Source organism: Catharus ustulatus, chromosome 8, assembly GCF_009819885.2.
Source record: "Catharus ustulatus isolate bCatUst1 chromosome 8, bCatUst1.pri.v2, whole genome shotgun sequence".
NCBI lineage: Eukaryota > Metazoa > Chordata > Aves > Passeriformes > Turdidae > Catharus > Catharus ustulatus.
The window spans coordinates 34,821,822-34,841,373 of NC_046228.1; the positions used below are offsets into that span (position 1 = coordinate 34,821,822).

At 38.5% G+C, this 19,552-nt stretch overlaps 1 protein-coding gene and 1 non-coding gene across 9 annotated transcripts in view; both read right to left on the minus strand.

Moving 5' to 3' along the window:
• Positions 1-307: 307 nt before the first annotated feature.
• CCAR1 (cell division cycle and apoptosis regulator 1) overlaps positions 308-19,552 on the minus strand; it is a 29,463-nt gene continuing 10,218 nt past the window's right edge. For 6 of the 8 annotated variants that reach the window (XM_033065876.1, XM_033065875.1, XM_033065874.1 and 3 more), the window contains 20 exons: positions 18,656-18,849; positions 17,996-18,110; positions 17,727-17,916; positions 16,488-16,620; positions 16,025-16,186; positions 15,349-15,574; positions 14,344-14,457; positions 13,383-13,549; positions 12,429-12,639; positions 11,539-11,622; positions 10,705-10,890; positions 9,298-9,489; positions 8,734-8,967; positions 8,316-8,427; positions 6,575-6,657; positions 5,961-6,107; positions 5,442-5,562; positions 4,795-4,980; positions 4,334-4,539; positions 308-3,766 (listed from right to left, as the gene is read on the minus strand). In XM_033065876.1, coding sequence (XP_032921767.1) covers positions 3,707-3,766; positions 4,334-4,539; positions 4,795-4,980; positions 5,442-5,562; positions 5,961-6,107; positions 6,575-6,657; positions 8,316-8,427; positions 8,734-8,967; positions 9,298-9,489; positions 10,705-10,890; positions 11,539-11,622; positions 12,429-12,639; positions 13,383-13,549; positions 14,344-14,457; positions 15,349-15,574; positions 16,025-16,186; positions 16,488-16,620; positions 17,727-17,916; positions 17,996-18,110; positions 18,656-18,849 — 3,123 coding nt within the window. In that variant the 3' untranslated portion in view covers positions 308-3,706. The other 2 variants (XM_033065878.2, XM_033065877.2) reach the window with 1 other exon arrangement.
• Positions 13,701-13,765, minus strand: LOC116999843. The gene has a single exon (XR_004418632.1). It is a non-coding gene; the product is annotated as a small nucleolar RNA SNORD98 (small nucleolar RNA).

Consider the following 19,552-nt stretch of genomic DNA (forward strand, 5'->3'; position numbering starts at 1 on the left):
ACTTGAAAGCAATGCATTTTGTTATTTGAGCTTTTTACTACAACAATTTTTGTGCAATACATCAACGAAACCGAGTATGCAGAAACATAAAAGCTTAATGGGAAATCACTGGCAGTTTTGATAGCTGACTAAAAGTATCCACTATTTATGGCAGCTTTATTGTCACGCTCCATGCAATATGCAAGTCCCAGAATTTCTGCTTGACCCATTTCTGCTTTCTGGAAGATACCAGTGTAAGTGTAGTGACTATGCTGCCTACACATTTTGCAATCTATTGCTGGCTGTAAGACTCAGTCACTCAAAAGGAATTATTTTATCTTTTATATTTTAAAATATAAACTGCACTGAACAAATGCATTCAAGGTAAGAACCTGACCTGGGTACACAAACAGTACAGAAAAACAAGAGAAAAAACACATTTTGTGCACATTCCTGACAAAGTTATCAGTGAAAGTTAACGGTTACATAAGTCCAAACATATTCACACAGCACATTACTCAGCAGAAAGATGGAGTGGAAGCCATTCCTCTCTCTCAAAGCAGTTAAACATTAAAAAAGAAGTTATGTTAAAGGACCAGGCTTTATAATGCTAGATACTGAAAGAACTCAACTGTAAAAGCTGGATCTGTGGAAACCCTCAGACACCAAAGAGAGAATTCCAACTTCTCCATTGTACACTCAGGGCATTCCAGACTGGCAGAGGCAGAGGACAGGAGACAAACCAACACCTGGGAAGACACTCTGCAGTCCAGAAGCCCTTCTGCAGCAGAGCCTGGGCATCAAGCACTGGCTGAGTCAAGAAAACCCTGGGTGTCTTCACTGTGGCACAAAATGCAGCAGTGCTGGCAGCAGCCCCATTTCCTGCATGCAGTCCTCAGCGCTACAGAAAACTGGCAAAACCTCACCATTGCCACTGTTTCTACTTAGCAATGAAAATACACACTTGTGCCTTTCCACAGCCCTAGCAAAAGCAAGGGGGCCTCAGGAGAGCCTGTGTTACTCTAGGTCAGTTTGCATGCATATAGCACTTGGATCTTTCCTCCCACTTCATTCAGACATCCATGGGGCTGAATATAATTTTGTAAGGGTTAAACTCATTAATTTGCCCTCATGAGACAAAATAGCAAAGAGGAAGGAAATAAATATATAAACAGAGATCAGATTCCATTTATGGGTCTGCTGTAGCAGGGCTTTCTCTACAGAACAAAGCAGTCCAAGATTTATGAATTTCTATAGATTATCTGTGATGATTTAAGGAGTCCAAACAAGTGGGATGCCAAGGCTCACTTTTAGCAGCCTTTTGCCAGTAACTGGGACATGAATGACTCAGAAGTGCAAAGACAGTAAGGTAGGAAATGCAGACATGAAATACAAAAACTTTGTTCATAAATCAAAACAGACAAGAGAATGCTTCTCCAAACCTCCATTACTGATACTCCATTCAATTTTCCTTAGAATTAGTTACATTTCCGGGAATAATACTAAGAAGCTTTAGCTGATACACAGCATAATGTGGTCATATACAGAACCTTGTGCTGTTTGGTCCAGCAAATCAAACAGTCTGGAAGAGGTGCCTGTTCTTCCTCAGATTATTTGTGCATCAGGAGACTGGTCAAGTTCTGTGGAGGTTGTAAAACTTCTTGGTTTTTTTCCTTTATTCTTTACCCATTTAATTTCCTTTCCAACATAAACGCACACTGTACATAGCATCTGAAACACTATTATATCAAATCAATGTAGAGAAAGACAGTCATTCTAACAAATATTTTTTTCTTAAACATTGTAAAAACTTGTATCACCTAGCAACTGTCTCACAGGGCCCCTCACTGAGAAGATGAGGAGGCCTGCTTGTTTTAACAACTGCTTTCAGCTCAGCAGTTTAAGGTAAAAATACCCAAGCAAAATATTTCAGACGTTTCAGTGTGCCTAAAATGTCGTTATCCTAAATTCTAGACTAGTTTTCTTGTGTGTTCACATGTACTGCTGAAATTCAGGAACAAAGTATTTCAGATGCAATTCTTTCAAGTCCATTTACATAAATGGTGCTCAGCATCAAAAATTAAACATGCTGTCAACAATCTGTACAAAGGTAAAGGTGAAAAATATAATTTGATTACAAAAGAATTTAACACCATCTGTACACCACAGATAATGCTTTTCATAAGATAAATTTATCACCATCCTCATTCAATCATTCTGAGATGTTATCTCCCAATTTCTAAAACATGTATTTTCTGTGTACTTATATACAATTAGTGTTTTTATAGTATTTCCTACTTGACTCTGAACAGTTCAGGTATTATACAATGACTCAAATGAGATGAAAAAGAGGGAAGCTTATGCATGTTACTTTAATGAAAGATATATTTCACTTGTCTAGCTCCAAAAGAGCCAAGAAAGGTAAGTGATAAAAGCACCAGCTTAGACTCTTTTGAACTTAAATTCAGGCATTTTAATGTGTATCTCATTAAAGCTACATGAGTTTCCATGTAGGTTATTCATACATATTATGGCACCTGGACTTCCCTAACAGGTATTTAGTTACCTAGGACATCTAGGCTAAAAAAGAAAATATCTGCTAAAATTAACCATTTCTGTAAGAAAACACTTCCGTCCCAACTTTCAAACCCTTAATTTTCCTGAAGTTGCACCAAAAATACAACTGTTGATATTTCACATTCTTTGAGTTGCCTTTTACAAAGAAGTCACATTAACTCATGAGATCTCTAGTGATTTGTGAACACAAAGAAAGGCCATCTTACCCATTCTCAACAAAACAAGTTGTGTCCTGCTCCTCTGTAATTACAATATGCAGTATAGATACCTGTGGATCCATTTTTTTGTTGGACTGAAGCCTCAGCAGTAATTACACACTTTACACACTGGCAGCTTTTTCTTCATGTAAGGCATTATTCTGACATCTACTGCCCTGGCATCCAACTATACATCTTGATACACTGCATTTGTTATTAAAAAGGAGTATATATATTAATCCAATGAGAAGAACAATTTAATGAACACAAATGACACACATTTAAAACAGGCCCATGTATTTTCATATAAATCTCACAACCGTACCAGTATTTTGGTAGGTTTCTATTGCTTTCTTAACTCATCCAAACTACTGTATATTACAAGGCTTTAATACAAGCAGCTTTGGGGAAGAAAGTTATATTGAAAGGGAAAAAAAAGTTGTAACAAGTGAAAACAAACAAAAAAAAATCCAAGAAGCTTTTTTTTAAAAAAAACTTTACTTGTAAAATTAAGCAGCATGCTATTTTGTGATTTATATTTGAATTTAAAAAGACTAATTAGACCAAAATAAAGACAAAAACCTAAAAATGGCAAGTCTATAAATAATGAAAATTTTGATTTCACTAGACTTCAACGAAAAACATTTGGTAATTAAATACTTGCTACTGTTCATTATGTTGATGAACTTTATTAGGGTTAAAACTATAACAAAGTTCATCCTAAAACTTTTCGCAATGCAAAATTATTTTCACTCGAGGAGTGTCTCAAATTGAATGCTAAGAATTACAAGCAATCTTCTGGAGCAGACACTCACATTCATAAAACTTTATACATCTTTTGGAACTAAGATATTTATACTACTAAAATCAAACATGCATCACTTCCCATACATTCTGGTATCATGATTTATATTACATTATGTAACACCATTCTTCTAAACAGCAGCAGTTTATCATACGTTTGCTCCATTTTCTTTGGATTTCTGATCTTTATCTTCGTTCTTCACAATGTCCTTTGAAAGGAAAAGGGAGAGGATGAAAGGAATTGTAGAAGCTGAGTTCTCATGTGAACTGTAAAGCAGCATGAGAGACAGATTATGCATGTATCTCTAAAATACTATGTGAGCTGGTATCCTGCTCAGTTTAGTTATAACCAATTCCAGTATCTTCCTGAAAAACTGAGGGGTAGAAATGCTCTGGAGCTTATATGTTTTGCTTAAAACTCATTTTACTGAGCTACTCCCACATGCTGAAATAGTTGAATTCTGCCTTGTCAAACAGAGTAGGAGATTTGGACTGCTGGGGATGGACAAGATCAGGACAGGAAAACATTCAGATAGTTTGAGATCTACATTAATATTTATACCTTTTGAAAAACACTGAAGTCAGGAATATACGTTGCAGGTTAAGAAAAAAAACCACATTTAATTTGCTACCATTAAATAATCAAATATTAAGTATCTTCTCTATATATGTTAAGATACTGCTGTCAAAATTTTTATATTGAAGTGTTTGTTCCAATAATTAGCCTACAGAAGTTTACCTACAATAATAAAAAAATGGAATTAAAGAATTCTAACCTGTTTGAGAACACTCTGTATTTCATCCATAACAGTAGCTAAATTTTTGATTGTCTTATTCAGCTGACCCTCAAATTGCAACTTTTTATCATCTGAAGTCTTCAAATTTTCTTGCAGTTGGCCAAGGTCCTTTTTGACATCTTTTAGCTCCGCAGACAGACTTTTGTTAGAATTCTCCAGTTGTAGTATAGTTTTTTCATCCTCATCTTAAGAAGGGAAGGAATAAAAAGGTCAAGTCACTTCCAATTCTATTTTATAATATTCTATTTGTGTGCAACACCATAATACTGATTCTTAAAGTAAAAACTGCATTGAATTACTTAATTCTAACTACATTTAAAGCCTTGCATTCAACGTGAATAAAATTTAGGTCACAAATATTACCCAAATTGATTTATCTACTTAAAAAGTCTCAGTGTCTTGCACCCCTGTAAAGCACTGCCTTCAGAGTAGCATCCCACCTGTTTTTTCTTCTAGCAGCTGCAGCTTTTGCTCTATCTCTGCCCGCACCCTCTCACTCTTCTCCAGCTTCTGCAGAAGGCTGCCCACATCCACCATGGCTCCGTTGTACACAATGAGCCCTACGTTCTCCTCCACAGCTTTGGATTCCTGCTTCACAGCAGGTGATGGCAGCAGCAGCCGGTTTCCTGCATTGGAGGAAATAATCACAACGTCATTCTCTAGCCACCAACCCCAGAAACTTCTTCAGAGAACAAATACACACTCAGCTTTGCTGGTCTATCCCTCACACTTGCCTCCTTCCCCCTGCCAAAAAGCAGCATTCTCTTTCAAGACATTATTCTATGCTTCTTTCTGGTCTTCAAAACTCAGGCTCTGTTCAACAGCGCTAAACTAATAAGAAGTCATGGTCATCAATATTGAACATTAACCTCTGTCCTCTTTCCTGTCCAAGATTGAGATTTATCCTAGAGTTGCAACATTATGTGTTGGAAGCACAAAAAACCCTGTAACTTTGGAACTGCTGAAGATTTACTTTTCCAAACTGGCTCAATTAGTTTCTGCAAGAACTCAAGTACCTCAGAACTCTGATTATCATAAATAAATAACTCTCTGGAAGTTTGTGGCAAAAAAAGGAAAAAATAACCACCTAACATATCTTCCTGTAGCTCTTCAGACTCTTCTTGGTTTTCTTCATCTTTAGAAGTATCTGTCAGTCTTCTGTAAAAGCAAGATTCTCGAAGCACTACTTTATTCAGCAGCTTCTTGACCTACAACACACGGGAAGAAACAATGGTGTTATTTAATACCCAGACATCCTGGTACCTAAACAAGAATGGTTTAGCTTGGAAAATTTAGAAGAAATTACATAGCTTTTTGAACTTTAACATATTGGGACTTAAAATGCAAACAAACTAGGAAAAGACTAAATACAATTTAGAGACAAAAGCTACATATACAGTATGGGCATATTACAAACTGCCAACTTCACCTTTTCATTCCAAGACAATTTACAAAAGATTAAACTCTTATTTCATTGTAAATATGAAGTGGCTGCATTAAAGTAAGAGATCAGGTATGTAAGCAAAGCCTTGAGAAGCTAAATTACATTTCTCCCACTTAAAACATTCCTGTAACATTTTGAAAGTTTTTTGGTAGTATACAAAACCTGAGCACGTGACAGGTGTAGTCCAAGAGTGTACAGGATCTCCTCCATGTCCTTCTCCAGAAGGTATCCACAATGACTTTGATCAAAATAAACAAAAGCCATCAGGAGATCCCTGTTAACAGTTACCATCTGGGTCTTGTCTTTCTCCTACAGAAAATTGATTATGGGATCATTAGGGAGTTAAAATAGCATTCAGAAAATACACCAACTTTTCTCACTTAACAAAATATTTTTCTCTGTTCATTTTATTTTTACTTTCAGTTAATTAATATTACTACCATCTACCACTTAAATCACATTATTTAATACTAATTTAAGATATGTAAGACATGTAATCTTTCAATATTTAAAAAAAAATATACCATAATGGATGGTAACAGCTGGTAGACACAATTTCCTTTTGTTCATTCTAGTATGTAAAAAATGGTCACAGAATTAACCTGTGACCAGAATTAACCAACTATAAAAGAGGAAGATCCCTTCTGCCCTCAATCATTTACTTAACAGGTGTTTTCAAAGGGAAAAATGGGTCTTAAAATAAAAATACAGCTAAGCTGTAATGAGGACACCTTTAACAAGGTCTCTATGCAGTTGTTAAGAAAGGTGTTAATTACTTTATCTTTAGATGCCCTCTCTTTACAATGCTTATTTCCCTCTCTTCTGTCCTCTCGTTTGTTCATTTCCTCTTCATCCCGGTCTGCAAAACAGAAAGAAAATTCAACATACCCACAGCAAACCATTATATAACCATTACCAGAACACATGTGGCCACTAGAAAAGTCCACATAAACCCCAAACATCTGCAACATACTTTCCTGAAAAATAATAAAAAATGCATTGAAGTGAGCCCTGTTAAATTCTGATTTTTTCTCTAGTCATATTTTAATATAAGCCATTTACAGTTTTTCCCTGTGTTTGTTTCACTCATAGGACAGAAGAGCTGAAAACACATGCTAACTAGGCCAAAATGAGTTCTGCCAACATCTCCATCTATTTAAGTGGTCTGCAGGAAATTACCACAATTCTCCCTAATGAGGCCTGGCAGAGTCTGCACTCAGCTATGGTTATTCCGATTCAAATTCAGTTTTATTTACTCTCAAATATTTCATATAATAAAACCCCATAAGCTATGCAATTAAAACCATGTGTTTATACTCATATGTTGAGTGAGAGATTACTCTTCCTATGACTTAGAGTCTCCAAGTTCTCACTTCTTAGATGTGAATTACAAATGGCAGGTTTTCTGTCTAAAGGTAGGCAGTACAGTAAAACCAGACTGAAAGAAAGGGATGAGAAAACTGCTGGGATGGATTCTGGAATGCAGCTCTGTACCTTATGTGCAAGTCTTGGGTCAGAGAATCATGTGCCAAATTCAGCTTTAAGCTCACCTGTCTTGTGAGGAAAACTTCGGAAAAAAACTATGTATTACAACACTTGGCTAATTTTACCAACTCTTTTCTGACAACCAGTTGCTTTCCCCTGCACCTCCATGGCTTGTTGGGTTTTTTCAGCAACTCTTGACTGGGAATGGCACAAGGACAGATTATGGGAAGCAGCAGCTCTTGTACAGAACAGACAAGCCCAGGCCACCCCTTACAGACAAATTATAAGAAAATGGGAGTTATTCTGCAAACCACAGATTAGCATCAGTTTTGTAAGGCCGGTGCAGTACTCTGCCAAAAATACAACTGAAAATACTGGGACTGCAGTATCCAGTTCAAACCCCCATCTCTACCAAAACCTCTCCACAGAAAGGCAGCTTTGTACCCCAAAGTACAAACCAAAGAGCACTCACAATGTTTTACACCTTCCTGAATCTCTGAGCAGGGAAAAGCTGTTGCCATTGCCTGCAAAGTCCTCCAGAGCCTTTCACTATTTCTTCATGCCAACACAACTCCATCCAAACAAAAACCAACTTCTTGTAATGTGAGCTAAAGAGTACCCACACTACATTCTGTCCTAGCTAAAACCAGGATGACCTTCCAGAACTGAGGAGTAGGAAGCTAGGCACATAAAAGTGGCCTGGTTTTTCAGAGGTGCTGAATACTCACATCTCCTACTGACTTCAATGGGAGTTGCGAGTGGTCTGCATTCTGAAAAAAATAAAACCACTTCTATATGTATGCCTTACTTAGAGCACCACAGCTAGTTTTTATTCACTACATTCACACAATGCCTGGCATAAAGGTACTTACATTTTACATGGACCTGGGCAGTACTGCTAAAATAAAATTAGTTTAATAATGCAATTTTAAATTGTCTAGCTCCAGGGCATTCTCAGCTTGAAAGAACATAATCAGTGATAATTAAAAAAAAAAAATTGTGAAAGGTCACAAAATTAATAGTTCAAGGTACCTTCATCTTCATCTTCAGCATCTTCTGCCTCCATTGGATCGTATTCTTCTTGATTATTGTCATCTTCTGTTTCTTCTTCATCTTTAGCATCATCTTTCCTTTTATCTTCCCTCTGTAACAAAAGTTCCTCAATATTTATCTAGTCAGAATTAAAACCCAGCAAAGTAAAAATCTTACTACCAGTCAGTCAAAATGTGCCTACATTTATGGTTAGTCACCTAAGAACACAGATACAAATCTATGTGATAATAGCTGAATGTTAAAACACTCCCAATACACCTGCAAAATTTTTACTGAATTGAAGCATATTTGAATAGATCAAAACATCAAATCAATTACTGACATTACAAGAGTTGAGGTTTTGAATGAAATAATGTAAAATTGAAATAGAAACACTTGAATATTGTTAACTGCAGACCTTCTTTTCATCTTTCTCTTCTTTTTTATCTTTGTCATCTCCAGACTTTCTTCTCTTAGGTTTTGGATCATCTGTTTCATCATCTTTCTCTTCTTTTTTTTCTTTTCTCTCATCTTTTTTGCTTTTTTTGTCCTTTTTGTCCTCTCTCTCTGGGAGAGAAATCAGTGCTTTGTAAATTCTGACACCAAAATCTCTCTGAAGCATTTCATTGAAGAGTTCTGCAAATAATGATACCTGCACATAAAGAAGAAAAATGACAAGAAGTTTTAAAGCATGTATTAAAAATGTATATAATTATGATAAAATCACTATGAGGTGCCATCTTAGAAACTTTTATCATATCAGAATTTTCTGGAGTGTCAGATTTCTGACCATCTGCATTGAATATGGAATCCTTAAACATCTTTACAAATCCCATTCCATATCTGAAAACTTGTGTATTCCTCTGGACACCATACTATTGTACCTTGTACCAAAGACTTGGCAATTTAAACTTTCACATGAAAATGAAAAAGAAACAAAAGAAACAAGAAGATCTAACTGTAAGTAGCACTGCTGAGTTACCTCAAAGGAATGTTCTTTATTGTCTTCCAATCTGTAGTCCAGAAGCACGCTCAGGGACATGATGCTGCAGTCAAACTTGCCGCTCTTGGCTGCCCAGTTGGGGTGCACGATGATGGCCGGCTCATCCGGCAGGATGTAGCGTCGCTCTCGCCGCTGACGCTCCAGCTCCTCCTGCCGTTTCCTCTCCTCCTCCTAAAAAGGGACAAAAAGCCAACATGGAGAATATCCCAAAGCTGAAGTTTCAGCCTCTAGTTTTTAGCACTTGCTGTTCTGAGGAAAACAAAGCTGACAAAAGCAGTACAGCGAGCTGTTTTACTCCTTACAGAGAAAGTCTTCCATACCTCATCTCTTCAAAGATACCCAACACAACTTCAACAATTACCTTCAACAATTAACTCTTGATTATGGGAAACAAAATCTCTATAGATGTACCTGATGCAAATGAAATGAAGGGTTACATCTTACTGATTGCCAAGAGACAAATATTGAAGTCTTCTGACTACAAAAAAAGTCATGGCAGAGCTTGTGCTTTAAAAAAAGCCAGCATGATCACAGCTGCCCTCTAATCCTAAAGAAAGCTGTGGCAAGTTGAAAGCCAAGCTAGTTGAACCCCATCCAAGCTGTGGGAGAAGGGAGCAGCAGCTGACAGAATTAGCAAGCACATGGCCTGTCCTCCTGTAACAAGGTTTACAGACATATGTAAAAATATAAAACTTGCAATCACCCCATACAGGTTAGCAGGGAACCCAGAAAAGGTTTAAAAGCAACTAAGCACAAGCCACTCTCCAGAGGTTTCTGCCCCTTTTCTGTGGTTGAGCTTTGGCATTACCACACAGATTTTGTTTATCTTTTTGAAATAGCAAACTACACTAAGCACTGCAACTATGAACTGCAAAACTGAGAAACTCCAATACAGAGCAAGTATCCAAAAGCAAAAATTAAAGCTTCATAATAAGGGAAAACAAACCCAAGCAAACCATCTGCCACATGAAGAAGCTGGGCTGTGAGACATAGAGGCCAACAGAACTAAGCAACTGCCTTTCATGTAGGTTCAAGGAGTTAAGGTCTTGTTAAGTGTGTTTACTCATCTTGAGCATGGCTTTTCTCAGGAGGCTCGGATTTGTTTTTCCTTACATTTAAGGTCAAACATTAATTCAGACACCCTTAGTGCAGTTGCACATTTGAGCTGATTTGGCTGACACAAACTAATTCAAACTGGCCAAGACTTCTCCCCAGTTCAGCAGCCCAAGGTGCAGCAAGAGTTCCCAGTGCAGTCACATGAGAACAACAAAATCCCAGCACAAGCAGGCACATGCCTCTACTTTTTATACTTACACATATTTAAACAAATCTTTCATATATTTAATCTAGTCTTAGGACTTAAACCAAGTATGTCCAAATCCTAACCTCTTTATCATCTTCAGATTTCCTATCCTCCTCCTCTTCCTCTTCTTTCTCAGACTTCTCTAGCTCCTTTTGCTCTTCTTTTTGTTCCTCCACTTTCAGCTGCTTTGTCAGTCGAGCTATCAGCTGAGATTTCAGTCCCTTAGAGCTAAGGGTACGACTTTCCAATTCTTTGCGAAGGTCATTTACCTGGTAAATAAAAGCTTTGTGAGTGGTATCAAGCAGTGACATCACAAAACATTTGATTAGTAGAGAAAGGGAGCTAAAAATCAGCAGCACTGAAAAGCCAACTGTATTTTTTAATATGTGCTGAAAAACACTAATAGCTACTGATACAAAAAACATGTAACATTTAAAGTGATGTTTTCTGCAAAAAACTTTTTTCTGAGGAACTTTTCACAGAGGCAGGGAAAGGATTTTGTTAGGGTAAAATAGTTTATTATTACTATTGCTTTTGGGGACACTTTTTATTATGTCTCCTGATATGATTTAAAAAGGCAGTAATTGTACAAAAATGTATCATTTAAGTATTTTAGACACCACATTTATTCATGTAAGTAGTAATCTGGTCGATTATAGCGAAATACAACACAACAATTTTTCAGTTAGTGTATCATATATGATATCCTTTAACTGTATAAAGTTCAGAATAGATTCAATTAGCTGTCTTCTCTTACTCATCCCTGCACACAGTGATATCACTTCTAGTACATACAAATTCAGCAAAACACTACGGAAGTTTTTTTGCTCAGTTAAGGAAACATACAGCTGCATTTCAGGTCATGTCTTAAAAGTGAAAAAGTACAATGGAATCAAATTTTAAAAAGTGTTTGTTACCTTCATTGTTTTTGGATCCAGTTTAGACCAGTGTGTAGGCGTAGAGATCTCTTTAGCTTCCCCATCATCCTTTTCCTCTTCATCCTGACAAACAAAATTTAGAAATTATCATTCAGAAAGCTTGAAAGCATTTCAGTTATTTTTTAAATTCTGTTGCTGATCTGTGCAAGGTCACAACTGTTTCAGATAGTCTTCTCCTAAAGTTATTATTTAGACAAGTTCACACACACATTCTACCACTTTATAAATGATCACAGTGCCACTCAGCCAATACAAGCCAGATCTGTGGAACACAAAAGGGTGATAAGCAACACCACAAAGGATATTGGGGTTACACAGACACTGCTGGTCTCCAGTAACCACACAGTGGGTGATCTTCCCCCACATTTTAAATGCCCCAAATTACTCTTTGTTCAGCCAGACCTTTCCTTATTCCAAGATGTTGATCAGCCACGTGGCCTGAAATTCAGATGTTTCAGACTAGTGTTTGTTCAATTTCAAATATCACAATTAGAACTGGCCACACGAGAGAATTTAGAAATTTCAGAAAATGGCAAAATGTTTGAAGACAGCTATTCATAAACTGAATCTCACTCAACAACTGGTCCCAGATTCCAGCAACTACGTCTACGATAAAAAATTTTCTGCGCATCGTAAGCACAATTTAATTCCGTTTGTGATATCAGCATACACATTTAAAGTTAGTGAACTAGCTGAAATAAAAATAAAAAGCAACATCCACTACACTGCTGAAAGCTGGTTTACCAGTCATTGTTACCAGTTATGTTCCTCCTGTGTATGTATGTTGTGTAGTATGTGGTGTGCATTTTGTGCCTGTGTTCCTGTGCCTGTGAGAAGCAGAAATAGAAAAAGGGATTAGCGTTCAGTGCCTGTTCTCCATCAGCCTCCTTGCGTTCACCCTGAAGCTTCTCGACCAGCTGCTGCTTGTATCCTCGGGAGAGGGTTTCCCACTCTGAGCGGGTGGGAAGGCAATGCCAAACATCCGGGAAAAATAAAACCACTGTCTCCACATGAGCTGGAACTGTACGCCCCTTGTGGGTCTCCTCAGGGCGATGGTAGCGAATCTCTGCAAAACGGTACCTGTTGCAAGGGAAGAAGCATGTTGGAAAAAAAATTCTACAATACATTTTAAAGAGCCTAGATCACTTGTAGCACATCAAGTAAAGAAATTTTGCTGCAAGACCTTGAGGTTTATCTAAAGAAAAAAATTATGGAAGCCATATTTTCTCTTTTGGCACGCTTGTAAAAAGGTATCGCAACTGAAAAGGAGGAAAACCAACAAAATGCTGCTTATACAACTTGTTGTTTAGCCCACGTAGGTTTTATGTGCAAATAGAAGTGGTTGAAGAACTTCAAATTTAGAGTACAATAGGCTTTTCTGGTATTAGTAGAACTAAAGTGAGTGTTAACACAGGACAGAAACTCATCAAGAGAAAATATGGCTGTATAACAAACGACTATTTATTTATAACAAAAGAACAATGAAATGAAGTTCTCTTGACGATCCTCTCCAGCTATGCACAAAATGAAAAATATTTTCAACACACGTTCATTAAAAAAATTACAGTGTAACATGTCAAAATAAACCCAGAATTTTTAATTAGTTCTTAATGCAGTATTCAGCACAGTTGGCACCAATCAAGCTTATTACCAAACAGAACATCCTTTGAGTAGTTTACCTGAACTACCAAGAGTAGCTGACAAAGAAAAAAGGGGTTTCCAGCTTTTTTTTTTTTTTTTTTTTTTTTTTTTTTTTAAGTCCTGGTAACAGACAATAAGTATTTATTTCTACAGTGTACTTGGCTTTGCAGTGCAGTACTTACCATTGCGTGCAGACACTTAAGTCAATCCCTGTAAGAGCCTTGCAGCAACGAATTGCCGTCTTTATCAGCACCGAGGGGTCCTTTTCTGGATCAGGTCCATCCAGTGATGGGGACCAGTGTCCTCCAATAGCCATTGCTTCATCTTTGCCTTTCATACCCACTAAAAACTAGACAAAAAGAATCTTCTGAATGTTCCCCTGCTAAGGGTAAAAAGTCATTTTCCCAAAGTGCAAAGAATATTTCATAGCCCACACACTGAAATCCACGAGTAAACCGTCAAATTATTTTGAAATCTGAAAATGAAAATCAGTCAAGAAAGAGTTCAGTTGCTTTTTTTCCACATATTATTTCAGCAATGGAATAGGTTTAAAACATCATCACTCATTCTTGCTTTCAAGATTTTCCATCAAGTTTGTTTATTGGTATAGGCTTGCTCCTTTGCAATTAAAAGCTTTCTAACCCAAAAGACAGAATTTAAATGGTGCCTTAACTCTGATACACATTTATAGCTGTGCCTGCTTAAAAGCGATGAAGAAAAGCTACAAAAGGTGAGACCACAAGAGCATCGTACCTATAAATGAAAGTATTCCCGTGTGCATTAAGTTAAACTGGAAAAAACGTCTGTTGTCCTGAAGCACCACAGCACTTACAGCTTGTTCAGTTTAACGGCTAAATTTCACTTAACAAAACAGCTGCTTCATGTGTATTCTCTTCACATCTGAGCTCTTACAAAACAAGTGCTTGTAAAAAGCAGCTAACAAAGTTAATTCTTTAAGTTGAACAAAGTAGTAAATGTGAAGCTCCTATAAAGCAGGAAAAGAATTGACATATCAACTAGATCTCTTCAGAGGAAAAATGACATCTTTCAGCTGTCTACAAGCTCCTCTCTTATTATCAGAAATGGTAAAGCTCTATAACCAACCTTTATTGCCAAAAGTGTCTGGCATTGAAGCATATTTACCTTTACAAGCCTAGCAGGATGCTGAAATCCATCACGGAGTTCTTGGGGATCCTCAGCCAGAGCACATGACTTGTGGTAGAGATCTTCCATGCTAGGACTGGCCATCAGCATCACCTGTGGTGTAAAAGTCAGAGCAGTCTGGTGAAGGTCTCATTCTAACTGATCAACAATGACCACAACTTGCAAACACAAACCCCAAAACTTCATAAGGTTGCTCTGTACCCTAAACAGGTGCATGGTGCTCCTTCTCAGTCACTACGTTTTGAAGCTCAACCTTCTGAAAGGCAGCTCTTGCTTTGCATAAACAGACTGAAAAACCAGGATGTCTGATACTTGACCAAAGGCTTTACAGTTTTTGTACACAGAAGGTGAACAAGTTAAGTCTGACTTGATCTGAATGTCAAAATATGCTGCATCAAGGGCTGTAATAATGTAAAAAACACCCCTTTATCAAACCATTTTCCTAAAACCTGTTCCATTTGAAGTCTGTCATTAAAGTAGGTCTAAGATTTTTAGGGCAATCTGTGTTAATAGTATTATATGTTAAAGATAGGTCTCAATCTACTTCAAACAAAATAACAAACATTAATAGGAAAAAAGGAAAGAAAATACAACTAAACAGAGTAACGCAAATTGCACAAAAAGTATCCTTGAAAGAAAAAAAAGGATTCCATTAACTACTCAAAATGAATTGCCTAAGAAATTCAGAGACCTTGCAGGAGCTGACTTCCTCTCCTATAATCACATCACTGCAACTGGGTGCAGAGAATGGAAGACCCCTCTGTAAACACAAGATTTAGCACAGCTCTAGTCACAGAAAAACAAACTGATTTTCACTCACGATTCTTTAAGCGCTACATACTAACTTTTTAATGAAAAGTTTAAAATGCTGCATTTTGCTCAAATGGCTACAGGGTACTTTCAGTTCAGTTATACCCACTTTTGCACTCTATTGATAAAAAAAGTTTCTAATGAATAGTGGTATCAGTGGAAAAGCATACAAACCTTAGCACTGTAGAGATGATCAGCATCAGGTGGATCAAGGACAGCGGCATTCTTATCTATAGGATCTACTTCTCTATGCATTACATAGAAATTACAGTAGTTTCCCAGCTGAAATGGTCTAGACATAGGAAAAGCATCCACCCATGTAAACTGCGCATCAAAGAAATCGCTCGGGATATACAAGTTCTGGTAACGCCTCCTCAGCTCCATCATATCACAGCTACGGCTGAAAGACACAGCATTATTTGAAAGATACATCAATAATGAACTACTAACAAAGTACATCATCAGAGATCTATTAATTGGCAACATAACCATTGTGTATCTGATGTTGCATATATAAAATCTCAACAACACTATATTTGAATGTCATGGATGAAGTTTAAAAACAAGCAACTTTTAAACACTCTTCCAACTCAGGTTTCTGCATGTTGAGAATATTCATTAAACAACATAATAAAGCTATTTTGCAATAGCATTCTAAAGTAACACAGAACCTCCAACAAGTTCATCATACAAGGTGCTTAACCATTACATATCTGACTCTTGTTTGAAGTGGGGATCATCATTCAACACCCACTTACACACGTGTCAGCATGGGCTGACTCAGCTCATGGTAAGCTGTGCCCACGGTCAGATGAACTACAGGTGAACATCTGGCACTGGGAACACGTACCAGTCCAGTGAGAACTTGGAGAACTGAACGGTGTAACGAGGCACGACGCGCCGGGGTCTGCGCGGTGACCGCTCCCTCTCCCGCCTGGGTGATCTCTCTCGGGAGCGTTTCCTCTGCGGGGATCTTTCCCGGGACCTCCGTCTCTCTCGTTCTCTTTCACGACTTGAAGAACATACAGAAAACACAAGTAGTTTTGCAGGCTGGTAACACAAAATGATTTCTAGCACAACAGAAGCCAGACCTGTCAGAGACAACTCAAAAAAGGGACAAAGTTTTAGTACAGACTCTTTACAAGAGAAACTGATTACACAGCTCCTTACTTTCAGGTAGACAAGAACTCTTCCCTAATTCCTAAGGGTAACACCACTCGTGAGTCTTGGTGACTCACTCTGGAGTGAGCAGCTCAGCTCTGGGTGAGGACAGGTCTCTATGGAATGCCTGGATCACAGTCTGGTCTACGCACCTCCTGTCATCTTTTCGGTTTGGCATCGGGTCTCCACCTCGGTCATTCCTCCCAGAAAATCTGGATGGTGGGTCTAGTCTTCGAGCTGGCTGTGGCTGTGAAACCAGACGGACTGGGGGCTGCAACAAACCACCTGAAACAAAATGTACAGCATCAATACAGAATAGGGGGCAACTAGCCACACTTGGCAGCCACTGCTGCTTACAGCTCTTTCACCTGTGTACATTTTCTAACCTAACTCTACAGTCAAATTTATCCACTATTAACACCCACCCAAAGAAACTCAAGAGACCTAAGCTTTTCTCCACTGAGGCAAACTGAAACTCTGGTTAAGTGAAATTGATTTAAAAGCATCTTCTTGAGATGGAAACTAATATAACCTAAGCACAGACAATCCATCTTAATAAACAGCTAAGCCTTTTCGAAAACTTAAATTAAGACAGATATACTATCAACTCATTGAACTGAAGGAATACGCAAATCCTCATTTTAAGGTTATTCATACAAAAAACCAACTGGCATCCTGAAAAATTATTCCTAAATTAATACATTACACTGCTACATCAATCCCTCAGCACATACTTCCTTTGTCTCGAGACATTTAGCCAACTGCTATTTAAGTGGAGTAAAAATTATTAAACTCCAATGCACTACAAGGACTAATTAGACTGTAGCAAGCATTTATGGAAAAGAATTCTGCTTTGGTTCTTCTACTCTTGCTTTTACTGTGGTAAGGCCAGTCTTAATATTATCACTTCTATCACTGATTCCTCAGGCACTCCAAGAGACTTCACAACCTTTGTTTTACATTTGCCATATTTGGCAGTGTTTCTTCTCTCAGATGCCAACCTGGCTAACTGAAATGAATAAGCAAAGAAATAACAGCTTTAACAACTGCAAAACCTGATTTTGTGGAACACTGCAGAATATGCTGAAGGACTGCATTGCTATTAATACTTTCACCTGTCTGTGAAAGAACAAAAATCACATTGAATTTGCTTTTGGACTACAAAATCTTAACATGAAGAGGAGTGAGTCCATGGTGATTTTCACTAAACAGGTGATTTCTGAGCTACTGCAGGCAATGTCCGTTGCACATAGCTGCAGGAAGACATACGCAATCTGAGTCCACTCCATATTTTTTCAGCTATCACTTCAACCTTCTGACTAACAAAAAAACAACCACCACCCGGTAAGCACCGGAGCGACCCCCCAAAAAGGCGTGCGCTGAAGGAGCACCTTTCTGCTGTGGCTGCTGCAGCAGTGGCTGAGGCTGTGTCTGGAGCAGAGGTGTGATGGAAGCTGCTGAGATCTGTGCCTGCAGCAGGGACTGTGGCTGTGGCTGTGCCTGGACCCCAAAGGTCTGCTGGGCAATGGGCTGCAGGACGGCCGGCGGCGTCTTCAGCAGCGGCTGCGCCTGGCTCTGGTTCTGACAGCAAACACAGCGAGTCAGGAGCGAGCTCCAGCCACAGGAGCCACAGCCAGTGACGCTGGGGAACCACACATACCTGGTTTGGCAGCGTCTGGATCCTTTGGGCATTCCATTTGAATGGCATGTTCGGGTTGTAAGTAGCTTCTACCAAAACTCTGTCACCCACCTGAGGTGTCTTTCCTTTGACAGCACTGCAAATGTTACAGAAAATGTACGTGAGAGCTTTTTTTAGCTGAGTTTTTTGCACATTACATTTAAGGATGGGAGAAAGCAGGTAAAGTTCATTAAACAAAGCTTACAGGAAGCGCATCTACCCCCAAGTTCAGCATTAGTACTACCTGCCTCAGTTCAGGGTATGCACAAGAACTTAGTAATTCCCATTCTTTGGCCCCAAGGCAAAAGTTCCCCAAACAGTACCAAGTTAAGACATGTAGACAGCAGGTTTTATGCTTTCAATCACCTATAAATTCTGCACTTCCTATTAGAAGGAGCTAATAACCTCTGGGTCTCCCAGCATTGGGTTTTGTATTAAAAATAAAAAAAGAAATCAAGAATTCATGTAGAGTACCTCAGACTTAGCATCTATTAACCTCTCTGACTTGCACTGTTGAATGAAAACAACACACCACTGCAGGCACCATCAGCAGTCACAGAATTAGCGTGGAATCCTCTAAACCTTTGATTACTGAGAGTTACCACAGAGCACATCTGCAGGCTCTGAGTATTCTCAGCTTACCTAAGCTGAAAGAAGACATCTTCATCCACAAAGCCAAAGGTATCATGTAGCTTAGTGACCACCCCAGTGAAGACACGCTGCTTCTGTGGCTGGGTTTGCTGCTGGCTAGAGCGGGGAGCTGGGTAGGAGACGGTGATCTGCGCTGCCGGTTGCGGCGTGGACAGGCTGAGGCTGGTGGGGAGCGCGACGGCTGGCTGCAAGCAAAACAAAGCCAGCTCTCAATCCTGCAAGCAGCTGCCAGGCTACCAGGGAACAGCTCCTTTAGCCATGGAGACAGCACTTTTAAAAGGTTATAGCACCTAGAATAGACATTTTCAGACAGTGGAAGTTTTTTGTATTTTTTGTCGGGTTGTTGGGTTTTTTTGAAGATGATATGTTTCTTACTTTGAATGAAGACTGGCTTTGTTTATCCTTCTTTTTTACAAGAGTCAGCTTCCCCCAAAAACACACCTTCTCCAGGCAAAAAAGCATGAAGACTGCATTACTGTCTACAGATAACCCATACAGTGGGCCTGAAGTAGAGATAAATTCCCAACTTTGCTAGGAATAAACACTTAAGAGGTGATTCTGCATCTATATCCCACCTGTAGGGTTAGAAGTTAGTAAAGGCTGAGGCCAACATGAACCCTTCCCTAACTCAACAGTTCATGTACTTGCCTTCTTACAGAAGAACACAGTAAGACAGAAAATGAAATCAAGTCAAACATTTTTACTTTTTTACAGCCTGTTTAAAAGTTCAAGTGAAAATGGAACTAGAGCAATTTGCAGTGTGTTAAATGACTGCATGTTTTAAACCTCAGCTCAGCAAGATTCCTTTTAAACCTCTTTAGAGACATACTGTTAATACAGGAAGTTAAAATTTCTTCACCAAGAAGAGAAAGATTTTCCTCATTTGTT